Source organism: Neomonachus schauinslandi, chromosome 11, assembly GCF_002201575.2.
Source record: "Neomonachus schauinslandi chromosome 11, ASM220157v2, whole genome shotgun sequence".
Taxonomy (NCBI): Eukaryota; Metazoa; Chordata; class Mammalia; order Carnivora; family Phocidae; genus Neomonachus; species Neomonachus schauinslandi.
In genome coordinates, this window is record NC_058413.1 from 37,132,699 (window position 1) to 37,157,558 (window position 24,860).

At 42.8% G+C, this 24,860-nt stretch overlaps 1 protein-coding gene across 3 annotated transcripts in view; it reads right to left on the reverse strand.

Annotated features, from left to right (window-relative positions):
• Positions 1-24,860, reverse strand: part of NELL1 (neural EGFL like 1) — an 805,269-nt gene that overhangs the window by 594,914 nt on the left and 185,495 nt on the right. For all 3 annotated transcript variants that reach the window (XM_021685858.1, XM_021685859.1, XM_021685857.1), the window contains 4 exons: positions 23,647-23,781; positions 22,374-22,476; positions 13,644-13,717; positions 9,116-9,215 (listed from right to left, as the gene is read on the reverse strand). In XM_021685858.1, the coding sequence (XP_021541533.1) occupies positions 9,116-9,215; positions 13,644-13,717; positions 22,374-22,476; positions 23,647-23,781 (412 nt within the window). The remainder of the gene's footprint in view (positions 1-9,115; positions 9,216-13,643; positions 13,718-22,373; positions 22,477-23,646; positions 23,782-24,860) is intronic.

Consider the following 24,860-nt stretch of genomic DNA (forward strand, 5'->3'; position numbering starts at 1 on the left):
TTAGAAACTGTGACCAGATTGTGGAATACACAAACACAGCCCAGTATTCTTCTACTTGACTTTTTTTTTTACTTGACTATTTTTAATAAGTGACTCGAGCCTTCAGAGTTATTCTCCTATAATAGAGGAACATAGCAAGTTCTTTTAACTAGCACTGGCCCAAACACAGAAAACATCTTAATTATAAAAACTGCTATTTACTGACTTCTTCCAACACGCCAGGCATAGTGCTAAGCCTATTAAAACACCTTACCTCACAAAACCCTCAACACTCCAAAAAATTATTATCCTCACTTTACACGTTAGGAAAATGTGGTTGAGACTTGAACTTTTTTTATCCATAGTCAGGAAGTGGCAGAATCATGATTTGACTCTGAAGGTCTTGTGAAGAACCCTAAGAAAATAATTCTTCTGCAATTTAACTACTTGGAAGTTTAGACAACTAATGATTACATTCAGTGGATTATAATCCATCTATGTCCTATAAAACATTTCTAAATAGGCCCACTTAGGACACAACTACAGGTTCTGCCAATCTGTTCTTTGCAGAAATTGAGAGTAGGGCAATGTTAGCACCCCATCATTTCTGGCTCCTGGTTGAGAACATCTACCCTTCCCTAGAAACAATAATACAGGCTCAGAGTTCCCTCTAGAGCATAGGAAATAGCACTGACTATACGGCATATCCCACTTTACAGGTTATATCATTAGAGCCAACAGCCACTTGACAATCCATCTGGATGTCCTCACAGGCACTCACAGGTCACCGAGCCAGAGCTAAACTCTTGATCTTCCCAAATCCATGCTCTATGGGCTCTTCACATTCAACTGTAGCACCTTCATCCACCCAAACTAGGAAACTAGGAGTCATCTTTGCCCTGACCCCTCAAATATACTGGCCCTCCCCAGGTTCACTGGCAAGAGTCTAAGTCACTTCAAACACTTAAATACCTATCATGGCAAAGTAAATGTGATCTGAAACAAAGGAATCTATAAATATGCAGAGAACTACACCATGTTTCTTTAGAGGCAAATATATAACCAATTTCTCTAACACAATTTAACCTTTATCACCAAACAGAGTTACGATACTATTAAAATATATAGAACTGTTACATGTCATTCTTCACATGCTTCATTATCATGGAATATAAATTGAAAATACTGTGTCAATTTTGATAGAAATCTTTTAAATACATCTACCTACACCAACAGAAAAATATTTTTTTCTAAGTTTTATACTTTTGAGAGTTCTACCTTTTATTTTTAAACCACAAACCTACCAGCCCAAGCCTAAGTTGCTAATAACCAACTCACCTCAATTTCCTTAACCAACAAAACCATCTTGGAAATGGAACTCCTGAAGAGGTTTCCAATGAATCCACGTTTAGTGCACATAAAAACTTGGGGAAAATTTTTGAAACATGATGAAAATGAGACCCTGAAACTTTCAGCAGTGGTGGGGTTAAGGAGTAGAGAGAAGAAATAGAAGTTGCCTGCTCAAATTATGATTTTCTACAAGTGCACATAACTGGGCAGAGACTCCATGTTCTCAAATTGGATTGTGTATATTAATTTTATGTTGTAAGTATCTCCTGAACATATCATTTCCTCCTCCACTTCACAGTAATAAGAAAAACCCATCCTACTCCAACCTACTATCATCTCTCAAATGGACATGGCCTCATTTGCCTTCCTGTTCCCCTTCTCGCCCAGTCTCTAACCTATTTTGCACACAAAGAAATCCTTTTCAAACACAGATTGGATCATGTCACTCTCCCCCTTAAAAAATCTTCCAAGGGCTTCCATTTTACTTAAGAAAAATACAAAATCTTTAACTTTAACAAAATCTTTAACAAACAAGACCTCCTTCTCTCCCTCCATCATTCCTCTCCAACTGTTAGCAGCCTTTTAAGTTCTTCTAGTCTCCCAACCCCTTTCCTGATTCAGTTTTTACAAGCTTGTTTCACCAACTCACAACATTATTACACATCACTGCCAGAGTAATTTCTTCTCAGGCTTCAAGTCCCAGCTTAAACATAAGCTCTTCAGAGAAGGCTTCCCTGTCTCACAAGTCTGAAGAAAGCCCCATTATTTTCTTCCATACCACCCTATTATTCTTGCTTATAGCAGTGATCACAATTACTGTGTATTTATTTCTGTGTTTATGTAATGTTTATCCCATTAGAAGCTCACTTCTTCAAGGGAAAGGACTGTGAAGTCTGGTCGCCTCATGCCTAAGGCAATAGACAACACATTATAGGCAGTCAATAAATATTTGTTTAGTTAATGACTAAATCTTCTCAGTCCTCCAAAGCAAGAATTAAGTGTTTTAAAGATAAATACACCAAGGCTCAAAGATGTTCACTACCTCCTCTAGTTACACAGCTGGTCAGTGATGGGTAAAACAGGGCTAAAAACCCAAATATGGCTCTAATACCCTGTCTCTCCACCCCACCCCCATGACTGCCCAGCCATGATTTTAATCATCCAGGGACATTCCAGGAATGCTAAACCTGGCCTAAAAAGGCCAGGACTCCACCAGCCATTAGCATTCTCTAGTCTGTGACATGTCCTGATCTTTGCAAAAGAACACACCTTGCTTCTTTCTCCAGGACACATTCCATGGTAGCTTGCTGCCTGGATACTCCAAGCCAGAAGAAAAATAACTTAATCACATGACAGATCGTCATCCCTGAATAAGACACTAAGGTGAGTGAAACCCACTTGGAGCTCACGTTCAAATGGTGAACATGAGCAGATCCTCAGAGAGACACATTATCTACAGAAACGAGATTCCAGGTCTTATGTGAATACCTCCTTAATTTTAGTTTCTAGCATGGGTACCATCCATTATATGACAAGTATTTATTAAGTACCTACTGGGTGCCCAGGCACTGTTCAAGGCAATAAGCAAACAACAACAACGAAAATGTCGTGAACAGCATACCCACACTCTTAGTCATCAGACAAGCTCGCAGAAATGACTGATGCGGAGTATCGCGTTACAAGGAGACATTGTGATGGAGAGGAACAAGGTGCTTCAAGAATGTATCCTAGACAAGGGTCCTAATACAAGATCTGAAGCAATGTGAAGGCTGAGTGAGGCTGACTGGACAAAGGGTAGGGGTTCCAAACACATGAAGCAACATGTGCCCATATCATGTTCAAGGAAATTAATGAAGCAACAGAAATGCTGAGGTCACATTTTTTGGTGAACAGTCTAAAATTTGGACTCCCCTAGTGGTCCTGTATCTACGGTTCTGCTGTCAGTGGAAGACAGTAACACTAACAACTTGCTGTCTTTAAAGCTACTGGCATTCTCTAGATCCCACTCTACTCCCTTTATAATGATAGTAAAACTATCCATCCATTCCGCTTCCTCTCTGGCTTCTATAGCCAATAATGGACAAGCATCTTTATGATTCCCTACTGTGACTCTTACAACAAGGAATGAGTAGGCCACTAGCCTTGGGCAAATTTTTATTTCTCTAAGCAGCTGAAGTTTGATTCCACAGAGAGAACCCTTTGTTGCCGCTAATGTCCTACCCCTAATGTGTCCTCCTGCAGGTCAGGCTACTCGCCTCTGAAATGATGTACCTGGACAATGAAAAAATGCACTCCTAACTCAAATCCAGAAAAGTTCTCACATCACTTGTGCTTGCCCACTCTTGGAAGTTCCATAGGAACTAAGGTATACTAAGTACAGTATATACCATGTGCCTCATTGGTATGGAGAGAACTCCACCCATGGACTGCCTGGAGGGATATGGCCCAAAGATCTTTTACGAAAACTGAACACCCATAAGTACTCCACAACCAACACACATACCACAGAAGCCTGGGCCCTTGGGGGTGAGGACATTCCTCTACCTCCTTGCTGACAGGGTTAGGCCAATAAGATGAACCCAGTAGAGACTGAGCTCTGGACTCTCCCAGGTTCTATCTTAGAAAGCAATCCATTTCTTCTACAATAGTCTACACTTAAGGGTCTCCCTGTCCAAGGCACCCTGACCTTAGTTTCAGATTCTCTCTCTGAGACAATGTGCCTCCCCCTTCCAGAGGCTCAGTGGGCCCTGATACACTGCAGTACTTTCATGGCCAATGACGTCACGGATGTCCGGAGACTCTACTCATCTTCACATGCCCTCCGCTCCCAGTCTTAACAGTTGAGCATAGAGCCCTGTCTTTCTAGTCCACGTCAGCCCATGGCTGCCAGGAGGTTGATCAGATTCCATCTCTCAGTATGTACAGGACCTGCGCATCTGCTAACTACCAGTTCCTCTATTTAGACACTAGATAATATACTCATTAAGTGCCTCTTTCCCAGGCCTCTTTTAATCTCAAATACCCTGAAAATCCTAAAACCATTTCAATTACAAATTCTGATGGAGACTAGAATGATGAGGAAGACTAAGGCAAAAAAAATCATGATGCCAAGAGTCTTGGGAGGATTTGATTTAAGGGCATAAAATCTTAAATAGAACAAATAATCTCAACTCATTTCAGTCCAGCCCAGATGACAAGGCAAGTGAGCATGAATTAAAATTACAGATAAACACACTGGGAACAGATGTTGGCAAGAACTTTTTTCCCCAACACCGAAAGTCTTAAACATGCAGCAAAAACCCTCCAAAGTCATTGGCGACATTGAAGCTATAATTAGAGCCAATTATGAGGGGAATAAAAAGCTTAGGAGTGTATCAAGAATTATGGAATGGGCCAAATGATTGGCGTGTTTTCCTGGAGCAATTTGGAGGATGCGCGGTCAAGATTGTTGGCCTTTTGCCCCCCTTTAATGGAGCCCACTGACGATTCATGAGCCATCTTGTTCTTCTGGGGCTACATTCACACTTTTATTACTTCTTCCCAAGCAGGAGCATAGAGGTCACTCTGGTGCCCACTCCCCCTTTTCCACCTCATGGCCACACACTTTAAGTGGTCAGGCTCGCGCTACAGCCATTGCCTTAACATAATGATGAAGGTAAGTGAATTGCATGCCGTTGGCACAAACGGTCCTGAGGCAGCAGAGAGAAACTGCAGCGGTGATTGGGACTGTTCTGGCTGTTACTGGTGGTGATGGGTACCTTGGGTCCCAGCAACTACAGGATGGCCTCCTCCTGCCAATGTCCATCACTTTGGTTCTTTTGGCTTGTGTCTTCCCTAACTGTCCTGTAGTCCCTTCCAATTGCCCTGTGGATGTAATCACGGGCTCCGCTCATTACCTTCATTTTTCTTTAAAGGGCAGAGGAATTAGTGACAGCATTTGGCATGACCCAAGATTCTAAGAGGTAAGGTGCCCAAGCCCCTAGTCTGGATATCAGTTCTGTTGATACAGTGAATGCCATAAATCTGTCAGAGTCTGTTATTCTCAACTCTATGGTCTTAGGTTTAATCCCCACAAAGAGAAAAACTCAGCAAAAATCTTAATCTCTCTCCTTATTAGTCATGGGGGGGAGGGGCAGGCAGTGGCAAATTGTATAACCATATAAGAAAATGGGCATGACTCAATAAAAATTAGTTTCATAATCAAGGCAACAAGTTATATCTTGACAAGTTTTAACTCAGCAAAATGGGTTCAACATTATTTCATATATGAAATACACAGAGCCAACAACACAGCTAGTACTAAAAATTATTTCCTTCAGGGCGCCTGGGTGGCTCAGTTGGTTAAGCGACTGCCTTCGGCTCAGGTCATGATCCTGGAGTCCCGGGATCGAGTCCCGCATCGGGCTCCCTGCTCGGCAGGGAGTCTGCTTCTCCCTCTGACCCTCCTCCCTCTCATGCTCTCTGTATCTCATTCTCTCTGTCTCAAATGAATAAAATCTTTAAAAAAAAAAAAAAAATTATTTCCTTCAACGTCACAGACATGACAGTGACAGCATTATTTCATGTGGTCAGAATGTATCTCCATCTACCTCATCTCCTACATTTAAAGAATTCATAAAATATAATCATTAAAACTTTTTTTTTAAAAAAAAAAGCACTTTATGCATATTATGTAGCCAGCCAATTGGGGCAGAAAGCAAAAAGCACTTTCTGTGCTTTCTTAAATTCCCATCTAACCCTCCTCAGGGGGGCTCAATGGAGTCCCATTGAAAATAAACCCCAGAAAACTTCCATTCCCTAAGCAGCCCAAAGAAGGTTGTGATTCAGACTTCTAAGGAATGATACACTCTCATGGGGTGATTTCCCTCAGACTAATGACCTGACATTCACAGAAAGACAGAGAGAGATGATAAATATGCTAATTAGAGGCCCTTCATGCAGGTATTGAGAAAGGCTATAGCCACTTCAGTTTCTGTAATCAATAACAGCAGGGCGGCAGAAGACACACAGCTAAAATCATACCACTGCACTCATCTGCTCATCCCTGAAAGACGCAGCTCAGGTCATCAGGAGCCTGCCTCTCTGCTCACTTACTGCCTGCCAGTCAGTACACAGTCTCAATCCACAAAGCAAATGGTTCAGCCTCCCCATATGCAGGCTGAAAATTACTTTACATAGAAATTGAGTGTCGCCTTTTCATTACTTTGTTTTAGAGAGGGGCAAGGAGTGTGGGAGGGGAGAGGGGGGAGAACTGAATAACAGGCCTTCGAAAAGGCCCAGTGGGCTTTCTGAGTCTTGTCAGAACAGAAATGAACTAACCCCTACTCTTCTTGTAAGACGCAGAAAACATGAACACAGAGGAAAAGGTAAAAGACAACTAGAAGTCCAAGGGGAAAAATATTTCCCATAATATTATGAAAGACTATTATGCTACTTCTGAAGATCCTCTTGGGAAATAGTTGGAATTAAGAGATCTGGAATAAAATTCATGGGGAACATAGTTTGAGACAATACACCTTGGAGCTCACCTGAGTTGCCTTTTTGACAATCGTCATATAAGTTTTACGTTTTCAGAATAAAGAGACTAACTGACCCGCACAGAAAAAAAAAAATGCCCCTTTCCTTTTCTAATGGTCTGCTATGCAGAGCAAGCCTCAGCATGTGGACAAGGGGGCTGGATGTTCTGGGCTCTGCTCTGCTTTGGGTCAACAGAAGGGATTAACAACAGGAAATGGTGCTGAAAGGGGCCTTTGTCTACAATAATGCTTTCTCCATTCCAGTGCCTGAACTCTGAGTTGGGAGTAAATCAGAGAACCCTAAGAGAATCCATATACCCGAGTGGTTTAATTCAACCCATTCCCCAGGAGAAGGCCCTCCTCACCATATCTTTTCTGAAGATACCGTCTTGTTCCTATGAAAATGCAGAGTTGTCAAAAAGAATAAATAACCCTCTCGGACACAGACACCTCCAAAAGAAATATCAACAGCCCCCTCCCAACAAAGCTGGTAGTTTCCTTCCAAAAGAGGAAGCAGGAGAAAGAAAATCCTCAATTTCACAAATTGGTCCTAGCCATAATCTAATCTAGGAGGTTTTACTCCTGGCCTCCCGCTTTTCCCTCAAAGCTGTGTCAAGCTGTGGTAAAAGCTACCGGATTGCAGCAATGGGGCCCTGAATGACTCTGTTTTTCAATGAGAGATCCCATCTCTTAGTGTCTTCAGTGGTAAAGAAGCACACACATTCTGGAGAAGTATTAACAGAAGCAATGACACCAGGTGTATTGTAAATTGGGTCAGAGCAATGAAATTCCTCTGAGTTTCTGTGGGATGATCAATGATTCTGCTCTAATGAAACCATAAATCAGGAAGGATTTACATAAACTGAGTCTCACTTGGCACCTCCACAAATAGCAAGTGATGGATTTTGCATTAAATTATAAGACCTATCTTACAACCCTATCAGGTTACTAATAAATGTATCCCTCTGAAAATTCCAGCCAATCTTTAAGTGTTTCTACAGCATTTCAACTGCTACTATGCTTGTAGCTAAGAGACAGATGAATCAGGGAAGATATTCTGATGGCATGGTTAGCCATTCTTGGTTATCAACATACTAAGTTGTCCCAGGAATTTTCACCCAAATGTAGCTTTCTCATGACCAAGCAGAGAAACCTCCACATAAGCTGAACACTCCATGAAAAAACATAGAACATTTCTATGTATCCGAAGATGCTAGAGGAGGGGGTCAGCAAATTATGGGCTGCTACCTGTTCTTGTAAATGAAATTGTATTCTAACAACCACACTCATTCATTTACCTATTGTCTCGGTTACTTTTGTGAAACAGCTCAGTTGAGTTGTTGCAACAGAAACTTTCTGGCCCACAAAGCCAAAAATATTTACTCTGTGGTCCTTTACAGAAAGTATCTACCAACCCTTGTGCTAGAGAAAAGATAGAATAAAGTGAAATACGGAGTAACCTAAGCTAAACCACTCTGCTCTAGAAGCTTTAAGGGGGAGCCAGAAAGGATCCAACTCCGTAAGTATTTGAGAATGTGGAGAAGGATGTGTGGTGGGTATAGCTTTTACATCATAAAGAGGAGTTTGACTGGATTTGTTCTGTAAGATTTTGAATCCATCTTAGGTTCTCCCAATCCACGTAATTCTACCAGGGTGAGTCCTTTCAGAGAGGAAAGGTTATCTGATCCAGGGTTTAAAGAAAACAAAATTTGGGAAAGAAGACAAGTCCAGGAAAAGAAAGCAAAACAATTTCTGCCAGAGAACGAATTAGCAGTTAGGTGTTACTTAGCTAAAGCGTTCCCCCCCCGCCCTTGCATGAAGTAAAAAAGTTGCATGTAATTCTCTGAATAAAGATTCACTATAGGTCTCTGCCTGTCAGATTCAGGAATTGGTTTACAGAAAGGGCTAAACAGTATGCCTACCGATGCCACTCATGAGAATAATCTAATAATGATGATGGTTATAATTATTATTGCAGGTACTATCATTCTTCTTATAGGAACTGTCACTTACTGAACATTTATCACATGCTAGGCATGATACTAGGTACTTAGGCATTATCCCATTTAACCCTCCCAGCGGGCCTGAGAAGTAGACTGTCATTACCCTCAGTTTACAATTGACACGACTACAGCTGAGAAAGGTAACTAGGACACACAAGTTTCGAGGTAGCAGAGTTTTGAGCCCGTTACTACCTTCACACTATTCATTAAACCCTCATGCACCCCACCCTCATCCCAACTACAGCCCCACCACCAAGCCCCCCTTACCTCTACAGACACTGCAGCACTGATTCTCTGGGAGAATGTGGTCCTTTTCTGAGCAGTTCAAAGGAGGGCACGCCTCTGTAATCTTTACTAAAACTCCACCCTGGAAGCCAAATCATCGGGAAACAAAAAAATGTTCATATTTTTTAGTTGATGATACAAATATATAACACTCATTGTTAACAGCCTGCAGTGATAATAAGCTTCAATAATTAACAGTACTCCCAGGAATTCCACAATAATGACAAAGTCGCAAATGAAACGGATGAGACTCCTGGCAGAGAAAGCATCCTTTTCTGTGTCTCAACAGCCTCAACTTCAACCAATCATTTTTGAGAAACTTCTATGCAGCAGAAGGTCACTAACAGTGGTGTACTGCAAAGGTAACAATGGGCTGTTGGATGGGGAGCCCTAATTTGTAGGGCTTATGGATTTCTGTGGTATGAATACCCTGATGATGACCGATTTTGAAATACCGACATGGTGTCACCGACCAGAGTCGGGAAGTTATACAATGAGCGCTCATGAGCTTTTGTGAGCCAGCTTTAGCACTCCTGGATCACGCTCACCGTGAACCCGAAGCTACATAACACATCTTCCTTGTGCTTGGGGAGTTCCTAGTGGGAGGGCAGGAAGAAAAAACAATCTCAACTAAAAACCCTAAAACAGTATGGTAAGTGCTAAAAAATGTTCTACAGTTAAGGTATGATAATGTGTCATAAGAGAATCATGCTGTCCAGGTAGGGAGAAATGATAAAGATGCCACATTTGAATAATGGAATAAGGAAGAAGAGACTTTCCTGGCAGACAAAACAGGCAAGAGCCAAGGTATCCAAGTACGAATGATCTGAATGAGGGTTAGATGAGCACTAGATGTTTCCCTGTATGTAAATAAAATCGCTTACAATAAAATTTTAAATATTCACCTGGTGAATCTTTATGACCTCATCCACCAAAGGTCTTCTTTGGTGACATCATTAGGATCTGTATTTAGTGTTACTCTGAATTTTAAAAATTAGTCCATCAATTACTATAAAAAAAAAGTTTGAGAGTATTTTATCTAAAATATAAAGTTTTTCTCTCCTCTTCCTAAAAAGCTGTTTACGTCAACTAAGACTCAAGCTTGAGAAAAGGAGTCTCATTTAAGGCAAAAAGGTACTTCTCAACATAGATGGGGGAATAGGATGGAGCTGGACAGCCAGGAGGGATGGGGGGAGATAGAGTTTCCATTTCCGAGACACTGTCTTTCCTGTGGTCCAGGGACAGGAACTCCCACTTCATCAGGTACATCCATTCCTAATTATGATCATCAACAATTATGAACATACCAATTTGATTTCTAACTACTCATCATTTGGATAATTTGCACCATGGCTTCCTCTCGTTGCTCATAATTTTCAGCCTGACAGTCCTGCCTCTGACATTCCTTGTAGTGTCTTTTCGTCCTCCTTTCTCTTGCTTTCTTGATCTGCTCCAAGTTATCCAGACCTCTTCCTTTTCTCCTACCTAAAAACTGGCCCTAAGATCAGAGAACACAGCCTGCTCTACATGCTCAGTCTCCTTCACAGCTACGTCCCCTTCTCACTCCTCAATCCAGGCCACATCGGGGGGCACCCAGCCTCAAGAGTTGGCACTGGTCTTAAGCCACTGTGCCTTCCAGTCGTACCTCAGTTCCTGCAACAGGGACTCAAACCAATCATTACAAACCAACAGACATTAATAACCTCACCATCTGTAACATAGGCTTTAATGCACAGGAAAACAAAATGCTTACTCACCATTAATGCCCCTACTTCTATCTGTCAGCATCAATGTATTAATTATCTACTGCCTCCTTGCATAAATAAGAGTGATGGACATGGTTGGATCCCTTTTAGGAGTTCTGTGTGCCCATCCCCCAGGTTCTGAATGCTTTGCTGCTAACGGCTCATCCTTGCCACCCTCAGATGGCACTCCTTGGACACTGGAGCCACTCTGCCATGCAGAGAGCAGAGAGAGTTACCCCCAAGTTCTATATCCCCACTACCAGAGCCCAAAGCCAGGGACTGACAGGCACAGGAGGCTCTTTACCTCAAGGGGAGCCCAGGGCTGGGGGTGTAATTTACACTCCACCACCCCTCCAGCAACCAAGGTAGGTGAGGCCTTTCACCCAAAATCCCACTCTTGCTCGGTTCCTTGCCTTTCCCCATCCTGCATCCTCCACACCCTTACTGGTTGCTCCCAAGAGCACTACTTTAATCGATCATTCATACTGAAATCCTTCGAGCAGGGTCTGCTTTTAGGGGAACCCAAACCAAGACAGTAAGATACATTTCATTCTAGCTGTCAAAAATAACACTGTCAAGATTCTCTCTAGATGGTGAGATTCTGGAGCGATTTCCTTTTTCTTCCTTGTACTTTTTCCTCTATATTCAAAATTTTGGCATTTGGAGTATGTATTTGTTTTTGTTAAAAGATATTTAAAATGCTATGAAGACTTTTTTAAAAAATCATCACTCACAAAAGTTTTTTATGAAAAGGGCTTGCCTTGACTGCTGATTAAATCAGACAATTCTAATCAACCTTTAACATATTTAATGAGCAAGATCCTAATTCCAAGTGTTTCAATAGAGACAAACCCCTTTGCATGATTCTGAAAATAATATGAACTGTGATTACAGTAGCCTAAGTGCCTCTACATCCACTTAGTCCAGCCACATAATTAGGCACAAAACCTTTAACTTTATTTTCAAAACTATTTCTGGTAAGAAGTACCTGATAATTAACATTTTTAAATTCTCCTGATTATAGTACGTTATTTTATGACCCCTAGAACTCTGTGTCGGTGGAAAAATACAATTCTTCCGTTCTTTCTCATTTAGAGTGACAGTCTCTGTGTCATTGGTCAAATATGAACACTTTCAAGTTCTTTACTAATCACTGTGCTTCAACCTGAATTTCTAATAACATAAAAACTCACATCAAGTCAAAACATTATTGCTAAAGAAATGTTGGAACACAATTGAGCAAAACTACTAGAAAGGTTTATTCATCTTAGTTTAAAAAAAAAACAGTATGTTAATTTCTAAAAACACTTGCTGAAAATATTTGAAACAAGAGTTTATTTCTTGTTCTTCACACGCTTTATCTCATTTAATCCACCCAACATCCTAGGTGGTAATGTGCCTGCCCCAGGTTGGAGACCACCCTACCAGCTCTCCCCATGCCCAGGTCTGGTAGCCTGCCTTGTTGATTGAGAGATCACAGAGCCCTCGCTGCCACACCATCCCCGCCTCTGCGTACGCACAGCATCCACTGATGCAGAAAGACCACCACACCTCCATCCCCACCAGAGTGTCTGGAGCAATAGAATCTCTGCCATTCCCAGCGGCAGCCAAGAAGGAGGGGATGGGAAATTTGATAGGAAAGTCGGAGGGAGTTAACCCCTGGAGGTAAATTCTGCCCAGAGACAGGAAACGCGTAAGAGGCTTTCCTCCACCCAAACCGCCCGCCAAGGCCCCAATAAAGAACTGGATTCAAGCTCCTCCAGATCTTCTCCAGGTCTCTAAATGCCTCATTCTCCCTCATCTTTAAAATAGACGCCTTTCTTTTCCTCAGGGATGTGATGAAAAGCAAATGAAACGGTGTAGTTATAAGCACTTACAAAGATGGGCTATTCTGAGGCCCAGTGGTTCCGGTCAGCCTCTCTGGAGATGCCCCACAAAACCAGCAGCGCTTCCTCGTAGGACTGTGGCTGCCCTGTGACGCACCACCTGGCACGCGTGCCCCTCCTTCCCTTTCTTGCCTCTCACTCTTCCACGCCGAGGATGGCGCCTCAACCACGTAACTGCACAGCCAGCTCCCCCACTTTGTTCAAATGGTACCTCTGCACAAAGGCCTTCCCAGAACACCCACACCCACCCAAAAGCTCTCTCTCTCTCCAGCATGCTTTGTATTTTTTATAGGATTCGGCAATATATTGTATATTGTTTACTTTATTATCTGTCTCCCCCACTAGACTGCAAGTTCTATAAAAACAGGGCCTTTATTGTGTTCACCGTTACATACCCAGAATCTCGTACCATGCTAGTATATAGCAGTTGATCAAGGTATGTTAGCTGAATGATTACTAAAGATCTCTGCTTCTACATGTCTTATTCCAAGAAAAAGATGGGTGGGGGCAGGCAGGAGACGGGAGTAGAGAGAGCACCATCCAGAGCTGGCATCACAAACTGATTTCCCCAAAAATCAACTCAGAACCATTTCCCAGGGCCCCCTGCCAAGCTCCCTGACTCCTAGTAACTGCTGGCTCCCTTCACCTTCTCACATCCTTCAACAGCTTTCCCCAAGGCTACCTGATCCACAGCTTAGCACAAGGTAGCAGAGCAATGACCGTGGGTGGGACCTCCCCATCCTGGACAGCAGCCCACCAGAGTCCTTCCCCTCAGGGACCCATTCAGGCCAACATGCTCCACTCCAGATCCCTACCAAAGCCCATCTATCTATCTGGTAATTCTCCCCAAGGGATGGGGATCATAAGATGGAAACTCACTCTGCATTCCCGGCAGCTCTTAGTTAAAATCCGCTGGCCTTCTGCAAGGACTTTTCCTCCATAGATACATTTTGCTGTAACAAAAACAGAAAAACGGGTCAGTCATGCTATGCAACTAACTGACCTCAGAGGTGCCATCTGGCTTCAGTGAATTCTAAGCAAAAGGAATCTCGTTGCAGGGTGCCTGGCTGGCTCAGTTGGTGGAGCATACAACTCTTGATCTCAGGGTCATCAGTTCGAGCCCCACGTTGGGTGTGAAGCCTACTTTAAAAAAAAAAAAAATAGGAATATCTTTCTCTGGAGTAAGACATGGGGAGAGTGTAAGGAAAACTCTTGGGCCCCTGTCAAATGGTCATCTTAACTACATTTGCCATGAGTCCGACACACTAAGGATATACAGCTATTTCAATGTCGCAGCTGCTAAAGGAACCAGAAAATGAACTGATGTGGTCAGAAGTTAAAACAAGGAAGCAGCACTGGTCATCTCCATGGGGTACAATAGCGGTACCTTTGATTCTTACACTCCAGCCATAAAATGAACAAGTAGGTAAAAGGGGACTTCTATGTTCATTCATCAGAACCTCAGCCACAATGCAGAAGGACACCATTTTTTTTCTCTCTTGTGATCGTGGGAAATGCATGCCCTTATACTCTATGTTCCTAGTAAGCTCAAAAACCATTGAGAAATACAAGCCAAACCAGTAAAACACTTACCAATGCACTAGAGAGACTGTTTTTTGGAAAGGTGAGCTTAACAGGCTAATAGGGAAGGCATGAAGTAGAGGTAGGCCTTGTAGAAAAGGTAAACGCATAAATGGAACTCCCACCATTCAATTTAGATTCCACTGGGACTCAGTCCTCAACTCAACTTGCTGATTCACTTTTAAACAAGTGCAGAGTATGTTAATTTGATCTGACCCTAATGGGTCTCCAGCCACATCAACAGGAACAAGGAAGCAAAGGTCTGATTACTCCCTCTCCTGCACAGATGAGGATCCTTCTACCCTAGTCTTCAGGAGAAGTAGAAGTGAAGACACGCACTCTAAGCCATCTCTATCACTATGTGTCTCATAAAAACTACCTTAGCTCTTAGAGTCTCTGTTTCCGCATTGGTTAAAAACAGGTTAATTTGGGGGCGCCTGGGTGGCTCAGTTGGTTAAGCGACTGCCTTCGGCTCAGGTCATGATCCTGGAGTCCCTGGATCGAGTCCCGCATCGGGCTCCCTGCTCGGCAGGGAGTCTGCTTCTCCCTCTGACCCTAACCCCTCTCATGTGCTCTCATTCTCTCTCTCTCAAATAAATAAATAAAATCTTAAAAAAAAAAAAAAAAAAACAGGTTAATTTGGTAGTTTCCTAGTTCTACAATCTTTCAACTCTCCTGGAACGTTCAAGTATATACAGATTTCAGCAATCAACTTGCCCAACACCCTCTTGTTAGCCACAGGAAGAGGAAAGCCCAGAGATTTGGTATACTTAATATCATGATCCCATGCCTGACTTCCAGCACTGGTGAACTGCCCTCACTTTGTGCTTCTTTGGTACTCTTGATCTAGCTCTAACACCTCACCTTTTCTCTCAGTTGCCCAATTCATTATACATCTCTCCTGCTAACTATAACCTCCATGAGGGCAGGGTCTAGGTGTATTTCATCATTTCATCTCCAGCCATGAGATCAGTGCCCCTCTGGGCTTAATAACAGTAAGTAATTTTAGAATTAATGTGCCTACAGTTGGTAGTGAAAACAGTCAAAAGTTCTGATTCCCAAATAAGAGTTCTTTCTGCTGTTTAAAGTGGTTTCAATCATGAAAAGCAGATACGAGTTTCAGAACAAAAACAGCAACAGAAAATAGAGAATTTTCTACATCAACCCCTCCTTCCTTCAAAAAGTTATCCATGACCATCTTGTATGCCTCAATTTTCTTGATCAATCAGTTGACCATGACTCATTGGTCCTAATGATGATATAGATTCCCCTCTCTACCCGTATGGGGAGACCACAGATCCTCCAAGGGCCTGGAATTCCTGTCCAATCAACTCCCACACTCCCAAACACAGCTGCTGTCAACTTGGCAAGATGGCTTGTTCCAGAGTGACAGCTCTGCTAAATGCCCTGCTGTCAGATCTGCCATCTGCTTCTTGGCCCAGGCTCGGAAGCAAAGAAACAGACTTTTCTCCCTCATTGTAACCTTGTCCCCCACAGAATGGTATGAGCCCACTTGCTACCCTGTTTTATGAAATTTGCCTGATTCCTCTCCTCTGTTAGGAGGAGGAACCTGTCTGGAGATAGCAATGTCTGTTTACATTCATGCCATACACAGGGAAGCATCCCTCAAATTCACCAGTCCTGTATAAAAACAAATGTCCACTAAACTTTATGTCCTCACACAGCAGGGTGCTTTGGGGGCTACGAATGACATCAGAATCATGCTACACACCTCGGCCATTTGCACTGGTGCAGGACGTATACATGATTACAATATCAACTCTCAATGAAATGATCTTAGGATAGCTTTTGGGATCACCACTGCAGGTCACAAGAACATCCCCTGCTTTCTCATGCTCATCCCCCATTTCTGCGACCATACCCCCTCTTTTCTGTCACTGCCCTCCATACGCCTGACATCAGTCCTCATTATCCCACCTCTTGATCTCAGCTAAAAGGCTTATTTCTGATGTCTGAGGAAATTCAAGCATAAGGTGAGTCAGACTCCGGTGCCTTTGGCTGGAGCATTTGGGACTCCATTCCAACAGCTTTCAGTAGGAGTAGAAATGTAAATGGATACCTGAAGCCCTTCATATCACACTGGGGACATGCAAACTTGAATATTTCACAGTGTACGACCATGAAATTGAAACCTGGTACCAATACACACTTCTCTGTGATGTCAGAAACGTATGTACTGAGGAGTAGGAGAAAGTTATTCAACTGCATCTTTTCCCACCCACAGACATGGGGCCCTTCAAATTCGGACCTGACTTCTCCAGTGCAATGACTGGACACTTTTGCCATCTGGGTGCACATTGAATAAACAACTGACAGGCGGGACTTGTTACCCGTCAGATACAGAGATTAGGTTGCTCTGTCTTTATTTAGGTATTTGTACCCTACACACACTCCAGCCATTCCGTGGCCATCAGTGGGTGAGAATATCAAAACCAGCACTCTGTATTGCACTATAAAAGAGACGGGCAGATCAGGAAAGCCAACAGGCAGGAATTCTCCTTACTTCAGTGAGTTCATTCCCCGATCTGGCTCCAGATACCGTCTCTCTGAGCAAGATGCCCACATCACGCTGGGTGTTCCTCCAGCATCTCCAACTCACACATGCCTAACAGAATGTATCGCACCCTGCACTACTTCCTCCACCTGTCTTAGTTCTGTTAATCACACTAGGAGTCCCCTACAGCCTCCTGTTCAAAACCTCGCAACTTCTCCCTTACAGATGCTCCACACCTGATTCATCTGTCTTGTACAAAAAAAAATGTTATGGAGTACCTACCATGTACCAGACCTTTGGGCCATCACTCACATCCATCCCTTGCTTTTCATCTCTCCAGGCAGTGGGGGCCTGTCAGCCTCATCACCTCTAGCTGGAATATGCCTGAATCCCATACCCAGCCACCCTGATTCCAGCTCTCTCGATGCAGCAGCCTTGGTAAAACACTTTGATTATGCCCCAACCCTTCCTTTGAATCTTGCTTTTAACTACTAACGTCAATGCAATGTCTGCTTCCTTGAGTTTTGCACATATGATTCTGTCAGGTATGTTCTCACCTACCTTGTTGACATGGCAAACTCCTATTTGCTAACACCCTACTCAGCTGTTACTTCCCCTGTGAAGTTTTCCGAACACACACATGGTTCTGATGGACTTAATCGCTCCCTTGTCTGGGCTACCTCTGCCTCTTGCACAACATGCGTGTTACACAATATTTTGTCGTAATGTGGTGGTGCCTCCATCTCCCCGGACCGCAGTGGGGAGAGGAGATGGGTTAAGAGCATCAGCTCTGAAGCCAGAGACCACCTGGGTTTTATTTTGGCTCCACCAAGGCTGAGAAACCTTGGGAAAGTTACGTCTCTGTGCTCTTGTGGGTCCTCACCCACAAAATGGGGCTAACAGTGGGGACTGCGTTTGGGTCACTAGAAGGACTCAACGTGGTGCCTGACATAAAGCAAATGATCCACATATGCACACTGTTGTACCCAGAGGGAAGGACAGTGCTGGGAGAGAAACCTGAATATGAACAACTGCATCAATTCAAAGGAATACGATTGTCCTCACGCATCCCACACCCACCTTTGCCAATTTCTACTTCTCGCCTACTGAAACCCTGTTATCAGAGTATTTCCTTTCCCTCTACCACCTCTTTTCCTTTGTAAGTGCTGTGTTGCATAGCTGGAGATTCCCTCTCCATCATCCTCTCTCTTCACTCCCCACCCTCTGCAGTAGTTCTCAAGTCTGTCTCCCGAAAGAATAGCCTGCAGGGCACTGATGTTCAGAGATTCTGATTTAGTAGGTCAAAGCGGGGCCCTGGTAATAAACTCCTGGACCATTATGTCCACAACTGATGAATCTAGAAGGCTCTCCAGAGTTTCTCCTGATGCCTCCAAAACAGAGAGAAGAACTTCGTAGTATCAGGATCTGAGACCTCCAAAATGAAAGCTATCTTGTTCTTGGAGACCACATGAGTGTCTGGGCCTTTGATCAAAACAGAAGGACAAAGCACTTTTTCCAAGGAATGAACTAAGACATGAACACTTAGAGAAAATTCTTTTCTTTTTTTTTTTTTTTTAAAGGTTTTATTTATTTATTTTGACAGAGAGAGAGACAGTGAGAGAGGGAACACAAGCAGGGGGGAATGGAAGAGGGTGAAGCAGGCTTCCCGTCGAGCAGAGAGCCCGATGCGGGGCTCGATCCCAGGACCCTGGGATCATGACCTGAGCCGAAGGCAGACGCTTAATGACTGAGCCACCCAGGCGCCCCACTTAGACAAAATTCTTTTTCCTATTTCCAAACAAACGCCCCCATCTTTAAGGGCTGCAGCTCCTGAGGCCATGACAAGTGCATCAACACTTAATAAGTCAACTGACAAAACCATTTGCTTTTATGCATCAGCTCCTTTTGCCTGAGCCAGATCAATACCTTTTCTCAGAGTTTCCAGAATACTGGTCCACCCAAACCGAAAGAGAAGCTTAGGAAATTTTATCTGAAAGGGACAACCGAAGTCAATTCTCCATCCTTTTTCTAATATGAAAGTATTTGAAACTTCTAGAAATTCTACCTACTAGTGTTGGAACTCTGCTTTATTAATCCTGGTTCTCCTCTGCTCCACTCCACTGTTCAACCCACCACAGTCATCTTCCAGAAGGCTAGAAATGTTTAGTTTGGCTCCACTTCCTCCAGGGAGCACCCCAGGCCTACCACTGATATCCCCTTCATCTCCCCAGCACTGTCCCACAAGCCATCTGTCTACATTCTGATAGTACCTATCTACGTGCCTAATGTGACTGCACTGAGAATTCTAGACACTGTAAATCACCTAACTTGAAAGTGAGCCCTCTGAAGCAGAGAGGGCCCATTTATCACCACTCCAGGAACCAGCACTCAGTAACTGCCTAATGCATATTTCTGTTAAAAACTATGGAGAAATGAAAACCCTCTAAGCCAGAGGTTCTTAACCTTTGGAACTTCCAAAGGTGCTTTACATCATTTCTCTTTGGTTTACTTTTTTCTTTTTTAACTAGTGTTCATTCATTTATTTTTTTTTACCATTTTGTTTAACTACAAACATATCAAACCACCAATCGGAGCTGCTGAGAAAATTAGTACCGCCTAAATTGCTATGAATTCCAAACAAAAGCAAAAACCAACAAAAAAAGGGCGCCTGGGTGGCTCAGTTGGTTAAGCGACTGCCTTCGGCTCGGGTCATGATCCTGGAGTCCTGGGATCGAGTCCCGCACCGGGCTCCCTGCTTGGCAGGGAGTCTGCTTCTCCCTCTGACCTTCCCCCCTCTCATGCTCTCTATCTCATTGTCTCTCAAATGAATAAATAATAAAATCTTTAAAAAAGAAAAAAAAAACCAACAACAAAAAAAAAACACACACACACTGATGTTTTAGTTAGCTGTATATCAGCATGTTGGTAAAATGTAACTTTCTAAAATATTTTTCAAAACTTAAAACTCTCAAATGAATTGGAAGTGACTACCCCCAACACTTCTACTGAGGGGACAATGTGACATACATCAAGGGCCTTGAAAATGGCAGTGATTTAGCCCACTGATTCTACTCTGGAGAATTTTATCTTAAGAAAATATAAAATACAAAATGCATTTTCTACATAAAGCAGATTATTGAAGAGTAATTTATACTAGTGCAAAGTGGGAAAATTGGGGATGGTTAAATAAGTTATGCAAGCAAGAGCCAAACAATGGAACACCATGAAGCTCATTAAAATGAAGCTTATACAACTGGGTGGTGGACTTAAAGAGGGCACATGATGCAGTGAGCACTGGGTGTTCTAAAAGAATGATGAATCACTGAACTCTACCTCTGAAACTAATACTACACTATGTGTTAATTAATTGAATTTAAATGAATTTTTTTTAAAAAGAAGTTTATACAGTGTTCTTTAAAGCACAGGAATACACTTAAGTGGATAATAAGTCAATGGCGCGGCAGGGGGGGGCCTGACTGGCTCAGTTGGTAGATCAAGAGACTCGATCTCAGGGTCATGAGTTCAAGCCCCATGTTGGCCAGAGTTTTTGTTTGTTTGTTTGTTTATTTATTTATTTATTTATGGAAGTGAATGAAGTAGGATAAATATTATCCGCACAATAAGTGTGCGGATAATATTCACAGAAAATAGATAAGTGTACAGATAATACCTCACACAAAATTTAAAAAAATGAAATCCACTGGAATTTCAAGAGTGATTGTTTCCAAGTGGTGGTATTAGGAGAGATTTTTCCATCATCTTAACTCCTCTGAGTTCAAATGTTACACAATAAACAGATTGCTTTTATAATTAGAAAATCAAAAGATTAAAACATAAAACAGCAAAAGACTCATTTATTCCCATGTCCAAACAACTTCCGAGAGACAGTATTCACAGACTTGTCGAGAAAACTCAAAATAATGGACTAAAACTCATTTTTTAAACAAATTCCCAGTAGTTTTTCATCCTCTTCCTCTGCTCACTGTTAGATAGAATATCAAGTGTGTACAGTTTCTCTTTTTAGATCAACTCCAAGTACCACCCTCCAGAGAAATAGGTGTACTGTGCCAACCCTAAGGAGGAAAAATATTCCAAAGTCCCTTCTGAAAAAGTGCAAGAAAGGTCTGGGCTGGTGTGACCAGACCAGCTATCCCCACCTCCACTGTCCTATTAGGAGAAAGGCTGTTTTTGGCAAAAAGCTAAACCACTGTGTTTCGAAGACCCAGTGATGTTGATATTTTTGGTCGAGAAATGACCTTGAATGATGACCTGTTTCTAACCTAGACTCTTGCTACAGAAGACCCTATAGTTTGATAAAAAGTCGATGGGCTTTGTCGTCAGGCACCTCTATTTCCTATCTCACCACGGTCACTTACTAGGGTTGCGACTTTCGTAAGTTAACTTCCCTAAGCTTCCTGTAAAACAGGGGTAATATTCCCCACCCGAAGGACTGCAGTGAGCAGTCAGTAAGCGAACAGAAGTGGAGCATCTACACAGTAACTGGCACATACCAAGCATTCTTTTTTTTTTTATTATTCTTATGTGAATCCCCATACATTACATCATTAGTTTTAGATGTAGTGCTCCATGATTCATTGTTTGTGCGTAACACCCAGTGCTCCATGCAGAATGTGCCCTCCTCAATACCCACCACCAGGCTAACCCATCCTCCCACCCCCCTCCCCTCTAGAACCCTCAGTTTGTTTTTCAGAGTCCATCGTCTCTCATGGTTCGTCTCCCCCTCCGATTTCCCCCGCTTCATTCTTCCCCTCCTGCTACCTTCTTCTTCTTCTTCTTCTTTTTTTTTTTCTTAACATATATTGCATTATTTGTTTCAGAGGTAGAGATCTGAGATTCAACAGTCTTGCACAATTCACAGCGCTTACTAGAGCACATACCCTCCCCAGTGTCTATCACCCAGACAGCTTTTTACTCTTACGGCTGATCTCCGGGCTCATTTTACTATCTCCTCCGAAATGGTGCCCTTTGCAAAACAGAGTAAGAATATTTAAATCCTGTAGCTTGGACAGGCCAACTCTGAAGGCACTTATGTCAATATCTTAATTGAGGCCCATCTCAAAATTCCTAACAAAGGCTTTTTAGTAACAGGAAATCTGGCCAAGACCTCAGAAAGCCTAAATACAGAATCTGGGTCTTAAACTTCATCATTCAGAAGGAGAGGGACCAAAGCACATGGCGCTTTGGAGTTGTGACCTCATAGATAAACACAACCCATTACACCAGGTGTTTGACTCTAGACAAGTAGTTAATCCCTGCGAACACCAGCTCCTTCTACAGAGAATGGGAAGAAGAGTAATTAGAGCTGATATGAGATTTTTTTTAAATAGCTTATGTGAAGTATCTGCACATCACAGGTGATTAAAATACAGACGTTCTTCTTGTCATACATTTAATATCAACTTCCGGTACTTCATGTCATCAGTGTTCATCAGTTGGGGGAAGGGGGAACCTCAAAGCACAGAGAAGCACTCTGACCCTCCATCAGTACTTACGTCGGCAAACCTTACAGCACTGGCCAGCAATGTGCACGGGGAGGGAGTCTGGGGAGCAACTGAGAGGGGGACAGGACATCCTTCGACATTCGACAGCACCACTCTGAGGAAGGAAGGACAGGGAAAGGAATCTCAGAAGCGCCCTTTGAAATTTCTCTTTGTGGCAAAAGCACACATCTCATCTCAGAAACCTCAGCGGGGAAAGAGAAGCACTGTGAGGAATTCCCAGTCTACTCCAGGAGCACAAATGAAGTATTTTCTCCAGCACAGAGGAACCTGTGCCACCTCAGGTACTTTTCTGATATACGTCACTGGCTTCATTCCACCTGCCCATGTGGGCTAAGTAGATTAGGCAGAAAACAAAAGCCTATTTTTACAAGAACATAAATAACACATTTTGCAGACCGTGCCAATCATTATTGAGGCTCTAACAATCCATTTTGTATTTTCCCCAAACAAAAGCATTCTTCGGATATTTCTCAAATAATTTCAACTGCACAGCACAGAGTTCACATACTAATTTTGGGGGTGCTCTTGAATTCTCTGAAACAGATGGAATATACTAATGATGGATACCCTGGAAGTCAGGGCGGGGGGTGGAGGTGGGTCTTGCAAGTCTCTGAAACAGATGACAGATACCTTGTAAATTGTAATAAAAACATCTAGAAACTAATTAATTATACCCCCTTTTATTTTTTTTTTAAAGATTTTATTTATTTATTTGAAAGAGAGAATGAGATAGAGAGAGAGCATGAGACAGGGGAGGGTCAGAGGGAGAAGCAGGCTCCCTGCTGAGCAGGGAGCCCGATGCGGGACTCGATCCTGAGACTCCAGGATCATGACCTGAGCCGAAGGCAGTCGCTTAACCAACTGAGCCACCCAGGCACCCAATTATACCCCCTTTTAAAATGTATTCTAGCAGTGAAAAGTTGTGAATGAAGCTAACCGTTTGGTTGCCTGAAAAATCACAGGAGTCCCTTCTTCCCTCTGATACTCTCAATCCTCAAACTCCACACAGTAAGTTTGTTAGTAACAAGGTTAGGTCCTATTAGAGTGTGCTGTCAAATAGAAGCAGATTTTAATTTCCAAGTATTTAGAGATGAAATGACACTCTTCCAGGTTCCCCTCACAATTGTTCAGATTGCTAGGCAGAAGTTTAGTAAAAGGATCATAGGGACTTCCTAAAGTCAGCACTGTATATTGCAAGACCAGATTATACAATAAGTAGTGAAAATGCCCCCTTACAACTCTTTTTATTTACAAAGAGGCTTACTTTGCAAGTGCAGTTCCGGCAGTGATCCCCGTCAACCCAGGAGTCTTGATCTCTATAGAGAAGTCCACTCACTTGACAGGTCTTCTCGCAGTGACAGTTTTCCATCTGACTAAGTCTCGTCTCTGCATAATTTAACTGCAAATAAGAGTTACTAGGTGTAATTACTTTCATTCAGTTGCATTGTCCTAACAAAGCTAAAAGCAACAAGAAAAAAAAAAAAAAATCCGAGGAGGAGGAGGAGGAAAAAAGTGCTCAGAGCAGCTGACTTATTCTTAGCCAGATTATTAAAAAAGACAAAACAAAACACAATGAGGTGGAATCATTCTATACTGAAGACATATTGGCTCCCATGGTCTAATGAGCACCAAATGAGACATTAAACTGTATCTCAGGGACCTCATGGGTGTACATAAACATGTGTGCTTCCAGCTCAAGCCCACACAGAAACACTCATAATGAATGAGTTCTCAAGGACTCATTACAATATTTACAGGAGACCTCATCAGCAACTCTGATGCACTCACATTTACCTCCCACCATTCTCTCCGTGTTCGCATACTAACCCAAGCACCACGGTTTTCAGGCTGGGAAGTCACGGCTTCCTCCCTTCTGAAAAATTCCTGGGAGCCGGGGCCAGGAAAAGGGAAATGCGTACAAGGATATAGTTTCTCCCCTGCCTGATCAGGATCCCCCAGAATGAATGCCCCAGGAATCCACTTTGGTGTTCAAAGGTAAGGAGAGGAAACCAAACCCCTAGGTGAGATCAGGATTTGAGAGAGAAACTTGTTTCATTTTCCTAGGTCCTCCAGCTATTATCAGTTATCATAGAACCTCAGTGTCTCTGACTTGAAAAGGGTTATAAAGTTTGAATGTCATGACAAGTAACCCCCTTCCAGTGATTTACCAGCCTTCCTTTGCATGTCCACAGCGGCAGGACGCTACCTTTAAAAACTTTTTTTGGTTAGCTCTGGATGTTTGAAACCCCTTTCTTGGTGTGAGCTGTGAAATCTCTCCCTGCTTTTCCTATCAGACCTAGTTTTGCCTGGTAACCCGTCCTAAGCAATCTACTCTCTTCCAACATCTGAGGTTAGCCCATCTTCACATCTGCTCTTGACCACACTCAGCACCACCAGGTTCACTGAATAGGTCATCATGGTAGGAGTCCAATCCTCTCTCCTGATCACTTTCCATGCAGCTACTGCAGTTGCTTTCAA